The 7,308-nt window shown below is 39.3% G+C and overlaps 1 protein-coding gene and 1 non-coding gene across 2 annotated transcripts; one reads left to right on the top strand and one right to left on the bottom strand.

The window, feature by feature from the left end:
- Window positions 1-839: 839 nt before the first annotated feature.
- On the top strand, window positions 840-911 carry trnat-cgu (transfer RNA threonine (anticodon CGU)). The gene has a single exon. It is a non-coding gene; the product is annotated as a tRNA-Thr (tRNA).
- A 487-nt stretch (window positions 912-1,398) lies between these two features.
- Window positions 1,399-5,888, bottom strand: pla2g10 (phospholipase A2 group X). The gene is made up of 4 exons (XM_061700790.1): window positions 5,767-5,888; window positions 4,543-4,720; window positions 3,946-4,052; window positions 1,399-2,088 (listed from the first exon to the last, which is right to left on the bottom strand). Exons 1-4 carry the CDS (start codon window positions 5,801-5,803, stop codon window positions 1,940-1,942), a joined length of 471 nt encoding a protein of 156 aa, XP_061556774.1. The 5' UTR covers window positions 5,804-5,888; the 3' UTR covers window positions 1,399-1,939.
- Window positions 5,889-7,308: the final 1,420 nt, after the last annotated feature.

Here is a 7,308-nt window from a genome sequence, read left to right as displayed (position 1 = left end):
ATAAGGTGTGCAAAATGCAAACAAAGGTTAAACAATTGTCAGCTGCAAATTCATACCAGTGCAGTGAACGCTCACTTTTTTTTTTTTTTGCATCGGGGAAATCTGAAGCCTTTATTTCTTTTTATGAATTAGGCAAATCGGAAGTTTGTTTATTTTACTAGATCAGTGGTTGTCAAACGTTTTACATCAAGTACCACAAAAAAAAAAATACTTAGTTCTCCACTTAGTTCGCCAAGTAACACTGTCATGATGAACATTAAAGCACAGCACTGTAGTAGGCTTATATGTTTATCAAAAACGAAATGAGACGCAGATTGTATTCCTAAAAAGTACATTTAATATTATTGTAAGCCACTGTAACATTATGCACAGTTTGAACATTAACACTGGCCTCAAATGTTGGAAAATAAACTGGACTGGAATTCAAATGTACTGTATTGCACATAAGTTAAATACAATTTAAAAAAAACAAAACAAAACAAAAAACTAAATGAAATTAAATATAGATTAAATGCAAATGCCCTGAAACGGTAACTATATATACTTCGGCAGTGAGTTTTTCGAGTACCACTAGAGGAGCTCGCGTACCACTACTATAGTACCATGCTTGGAGTTAGATCTATGTAAGATCTAGATCTTGCGATGTAAACACAAACGACTGTGATGCCACTGACATGATTCCCCCTATTATGTTAAAAGGTGGGAATTGTTAACTTTAAAGACTTGTGATTCATTTATAGATTCACCCAAATTGAATACGGGCAATCCTTGAAATACAGAAAATTATATATATATATTATGTATACTTTATATACGTCAGACGTGGCGCCCTTCGCGCAGGCGCGGTGGCCAAGTGGTAAGGCGTCGGTCTCGTAAACCGAAGATCGCGGGTTCGAACCCCGTCCGTGCCTTTTACTCAAACGTGCTCATCATTCGTCGATTTTAGATTTATGGCAATTTATTTTGTGTAATTTGCATATTTCGTCAGCTTGCGTTTTCAGTTGGAGTCTTTATGCCGTCAAACCGTCAATTAAGCTTTTTTTCCAGCAATGAACGCTCCACATGACGTTAAATCTTTCATCCAAAACAAAAATAGCTAAAAAGGTGCGGGTGTTCTTGGCGTTATACTTGTTGTTCAGCAAACGGTATTTAAACCACGTAGTGATTGGCGTCACAGGAGTTTAGCAGACAGAATCTGGCGTCATCTCCTGGCACATTTGGGTAGTTCACAAATTAAAGCACTTACACGTAGTGCAAGAGGTCCTCAGTTTACATTTGTTGGTTACGAACGGCTATTTGAGGTTACGATTGGCACTAGTTTGCACATTGGCGTAAATCGTAAGAAATTAAGACTACGTCATCACGCAACACAAGAAGGCACGCTCAGTAACCATTGACTTAAAAGTTTTTCATTTGTTTTATATTCAGTCTAAAGAGTATTTTTTTTATACAAATATTTACTGTCATGCGCTATCATCGGTTATCTATATGGTAACTACAGTACTTTGACATGATTTCCGATCAATCGCTGCAGTTGTTTTTAAATTCCAGAAGAAAAAGACAGGCCGATGACATCATTAACACAATGGCAGTGAATGAGTTCAATAAGTTCATTTTCCACTCACTGTCCACATTTCCTCCAAATAAAGTTAAGGCTTTATGCGGTCACTCATTCGCCCTATTCAGTGACATAGTGGAAAACAGCACCCTGTGATGTGATTCATCAAAGACTTTAAAAATGCAAATAGAAACTAGAAACTGTTTCCCCAATAGCTCAGTGTTCCCACATAACCAGAAGACCAATTATGCTATTACAAAACATTCAGTGTCTCACACAGTAATTAAGTGAATAAAAGTACCTCGGTGACAACGTGTGCTCGTTGATCATAAACAGCATTTTCTTCCGTTGTCGTAATAATTTTGTTTTGTTTTGTTTGAATCAGTAAATGGTACACATTGGATGGTGGTGGCCACACCACCAGTTTGGCCACAGGGCGTATTTCCTTTTGTAGGGCGAATTTCTCAGGCACTTGGCGGCATCTCGGTCACACTTGCACAGCAGCTTCTCACATGTGTCCGTCAAATCGTCTGTAAGGGATGACACGCTTGTGTTAGTCAAAAGCGGAAAAGGGGATTTGACAGGAGAGCAAATGCAAAAAAAACAAATACAAACCATACAGAACAACAGTGATTGACAGCATTGTAGTATATATCGATTTGAATATCTACTTTTTTCAAACACACCTTTGGTTAAGGTGTGTTTGAAGAAAGCTGATCAAACGTTCCGCCGTCTGTGTTGTACCCGAGGCCTGTTGAGCAGGTTATGTGTGACATGGCCGATTTGCATCCACTGTTCATGGAAAGATCTAAAATCAAACGCAATTCTAATTGTGCTCTGATTTGTTTGGATTTTGAAACAAGTTTCTTTCAATATCAGAACGAAATCCATCAGTTCCATGGCCTTTCACAGTCACGCAAGTGTACATACATATTGTTATACCACCCAAACCTAAAAAGAACAAAAATGAAACCACTCATGTAGATTAATGACACAAGCGCTGACAAATTTGAAACTTGACATGAATTGGGTCAGGAATTTGCTTTACCCATTAGAAAAACCTGAGTGTAAATATGTTAATGTGTGTAAAACAGAAATTACAGACCTATGAACACTTGCCAAAGGCATACAAAAAAAAAAAAAGATATCTATGCAGAATGTACTCATTTACTGAGGAGTGGCTTGGCCAGGGTTTGTCACAGAAATGTGACAAACCCTGGCTTGATGGAAGGAAGGTTTTGTTCTGACTCTAGCGACAACAAATATGCAGTATAGCAAGCATAGTTAGTCTTTTACATAACTAAATGTATGAGGTGTCCCAAATGAAAGAAAGTGAAACATTGTGTTTTGGGCAAAACTTTTTCTGACAGAATAAGTAAGGAAGCAATCTTGTCTTTGTGGGTTTTTACTACAAGAAAGAAAGAAAAATATTTGCAAAGAGAGGAAAAGGTACAAGTCGTCACCATTTGTTACCCCTTACTGAAGTGCAAGCAAAGAAACACCTTCGTTATATAGAAGTGAGAGAAACAGAGAAGAAAAGGAAAGAAAAAATACACCCTCTCATTTCCACAGCATTCTCACGCAATTATCTTTGTCCGGCTGCACTCGAACTTATCTTCATGGGAATGGGTACATGCAAAGACTGGGAAAAAAAAAAACTGCTAGTCGTCACAACATGGCCGGAAAAAGCTAGTACTGTGCTGACTAAGAGCTATGGAACAATAAAACATGTGAAGGTTGTGTAAAACTAATAGAAGTAATATTTGGTATATATGAAACATACATTTTCCAACTCAATTGAAATAATCGAGTCTCCACAGCCCAGCGGTGACAAAAATGTTGATCGATTCACTGTTACTGCAACCCTCTGGATAAGTGTCTTTAATAACTTCCACATTCACATGACACTTTTCATTATGAAGTTTCTATGAGAACAAAGAGTCAAATTGAAAAATAATGCCTTCATTTTTGATACATGCACTGTCATATGTGATTGCGTGTTCAAATGATATTGTGACAGTGTGGGATGTATGTAAACACTCACAAAAAGCTGCTTCAATACTTGTATTCATTTTAATTCTGTTATTTAATTATGTTATTACTGTACTGTATCTTTTTATAAAGTACAATATTATGGCGTCCTATTTTTCAAAATTAAAATACACATTACAAACATTTTTGTTTGTTTGTTTTGGGGGGAGGGGGGGGGGGACTGGAGTGAATTAATGGAATTTCCATTCATTTGAATGAAAAAAGATGAAGTCACGAGTATGGTCACTGAACGAATCAAACTCGTATCTCAAGGCACCAGTGTATTATTTTTTTTTCTCCCACTTTCGAGGTTTCCCTGTATTATACTCTACATAGAGAGAGAGAGAAAACAATACCACAGTCCGCTGTCCTGCCATCACATGTCCAATCGTAGCGGTCTGTTTTGGTTTGGCATCCCTGGCGCTCGGCGCCATCGTAGCAGCAGTCATGTTTGTGGCAGCACCTGGGGCCAAAATGGAAGATTTACATCGTGTGTGTTCATGTGTGAGGGAGGGTTAAACAGTGTACCATATAGACAGGGTCAGAAAGTGACGTGTGGAATCACAACATTATTTTAAATGCGGGCGGGGGTGAGCATGGCCACAAGAGTGTTTCGTTTTGCAGTTGGCTGCTTTGAAGTAGAAAAGCATGAAAAGATGGTGACAATTAAGATTGGGGTCTGGAATTCAGAAGTGCCTGTGGAGGTGGCTCAGTGTGGCGTTTGAGGCTCAGCAACATCCTTCCCAAAAGGAAATTGGGAACCTGGAGATTCATGGGCACTAATTTATACCCTGGGTACCACATAATGTATAGGTGGGTCATATGTAGGGTGTCAACTGGGATATATATATATTTTTCGCACTATAATCAGGTACGCCCGAGGCGATATTTACGGCAAACAATAAAAGCAGACTTGACGTTGCGTGGTGAAACAGGGGAGGTTTTTCACTCACCAGTCGGCCCTGTCTCGGGGCCAGCCGTGGCCCCCGAGTCCACAGTAGCACCCGTACGAAACGTAAGCCAAAGCCGATCTCCCCGTGCTGCATCTGATGATCCCCGCCAGCTCCAGAAGACCTCTTTTGGAGCGCCGGGACGAGAACGCGGCCGGAGAGGCTGCAGAGGCCGCAGCCACTGCAACAGAGGCGACAACAGAAAAAGAGCTCAGTTTAACACCTTTAACCGACTTCAATGCACTCTGGCATCTGAATTCAACAAAACCACCACGTCAAAGATGCATCGATGCATAACTATCTTGATTTTAGGTTGCAGAAGACGAAGCTGAAATGCATGTTGGCATCCATTTTTTTAAGCGTATTATTAATATTTAGATTTTTTTTTTTTTTAGCTAGAAATCAGATTTCATAAGAAAAATTTAATGTGCAAATATTACAACAGACTGCTACTACACTTGCACGATGCATCCAAATCCATGTTTCTTCCTTAACTCCCTTTCCATATAGGTGTCATGGGCAGGTCATACTTTTATCCGTAGTTTATCTTCTTATGTGTAAAGTTGTACATTTGTAAAACCTACTTAAGTTCCTGTGCCTGCATGGAGACAGGGGGGTTGCACAAAAATACACGTTCTTGCCAACTCAAGTGGTTGACTTTGCACTTACTCATAGGAAACTGCTCTCATATGCCTGAAAGGCTACATCCCGAAAATTATGGACACAAATGTATGTTCTGACATTTTACTAAACCTGAATAAAAATACAAATGTGCATCTCTCTGTGTAAGTTTAATAAATAGTTTTGAAAACAGTCCTTCTTAAGACACAATAACAAAAAAAAAAAAAAGGCAATGCAGTCACAGCTGGGTCGTTATTCCTCAGCCAGGATGCACATGCACATTTTGGTCTTTTTGAAAAGTTGCGTCCAAAGCAAAAAGCCAATCCACACGTGTCAGGAAGCTCCCTCCACTTTCCGTAAATGTAAAAACAAGACTTTCAAAGAAAACTATGGAATAATTCACATGAACGTACATTGGTCAAAATAGTTTTTAATCCTCAAATGTTTTGAATCTCATAAGGCGTACGACACATTCAAAAATGCACGCAGCGGAACCTTAGTTATTACTTTAAATTCCCCTTTGAGGCTGACCTTTGTCAATGTCTCCATCCGTGCTTTTAAAAAGACAACATTGTTCTTCCCACTGAGGTTAAACAGCCAACTTACCTGCAAAGAGCAAAAATGCGTGGTGAAGGGCAGTCATGGCATGCGACAGACAGGTTGCTGAGCTGCAGACTGCTCACATCCGTGCTCTGTGTGTTTGTAACACGGAGTGGGGATCTTTTTTTAGATGTCGTCTGAATAATCTCCTGAGCATCACCATTGGTCAGCTAAGCCGATCCAGTGTTTGTCAAACTGGCTGGCTTGGATTTTTTTGTTTTGTTTTCTTTTTGTTTACATACCTCAGGTACCACAAATGTAATAACAGAGTACCAAACTGAACTGGTAAAGTGAGATTTGAACTCATCCTTTTCCATCATAAATAAACCTGGAAACTTTGTGAATAAAATACACTCGCCTTCCATAAAACAACTACATCTATTATTATTGTCAGAATGATTTACTTACAATGACTGCACTTATCTGAGTTCACCACTGAAGCCTGTCTTATTGACAAATTCAGTCATATTTGATCCTGTTATTGTATTTTTTCTAAAGTACATTTTCAGCTCTGTCACATCATCATATGTTATGTTCTAATATCAGGCTCTGTTGCTTTCTTTTTTTAATTATTATTATGTTTTTGATAACAGAGTACCAGTTCCTCATTAGAGATAAGCAGCTTCCTTTCAACTCCTTTCCATATCCATCACATGTTCACTGAACATCTCTCAATCACTGTGTATCTATCTGATTGTTAGTGTTATTAAAAAAACACACACACACACATTTTGTTGCATGCATACAACTGGTAAGTGGATTTTGTCCTGCGAACTTATCGCATGACAGAACAATCCTCTCTGTTATCTTGTGGAATGCAGGTCTACGCCACTGAAAACAAGGAGAAGGCCGCCATGCATGTGAAGAAATAAAGTAACCATTGTAACATGTAAAAAAAAAAACGCTGAAACCTGCAGTCTTAACTTTAATGATGACAAAAAAGGTGGCATAAGAAGGTCATGTCGCAATCTTCATTGTTACACAAGTGTAAAAATAAGTTATCCATCCATTTTTGATAATGCTTATCTTCATCAGAGTTTCCCAGCTGACTTTGGGAAAGAGGCGGTGTACACCGTGGACTGGTCGTCCAGTCAATTGTTGGGCACATGTAGATAAATACACATTGGGAGGCCGGGAACCGAGAGTCAAACCCAGAAACTCAAAACGGTGAGGGCATAATTCATAGAAAACAGACAACCATTCATACTCCCACTTAGCTGGAATACGCAAAGAAAACCCACGTAAGTACAGGTAGAACATGCAAACGCCAAACAGGAGGAGTTTAGCCAATATTTGAAGCCAAAACCTCAGAACTGTAAGGCAGACATGCTAACCACTGTGCTGTCTGCCACTGAAAACTGTAACTATATCCATGCATTTTCTTTTTGCCCATTGCGGGTGCGCTGGAACCTATCCCAGCTGAATTGAGGTGAGCGGCAGGTACACCCTAGACTGGTTGCCAGCCAATCGCAGGGCACACAATACTGTAGAGCCAAAGACAGGACAACTTAAGAGTTTTGTATTAAGCTAACATGCAGATGTTTTTGC

Source organism: Phycodurus eques, chromosome 16 (genome assembly GCF_024500275.1).
Source record: "Phycodurus eques isolate BA_2022a chromosome 16, UOR_Pequ_1.1, whole genome shotgun sequence".
Taxonomy (NCBI): Eukaryota; Metazoa; Chordata; class Actinopteri; order Syngnathiformes; family Syngnathidae; genus Phycodurus; species Phycodurus eques.
Note: the sequence above shows the minus strand (reverse complement) of the source record. Positions and strands in the feature narration are given on the sequence as shown.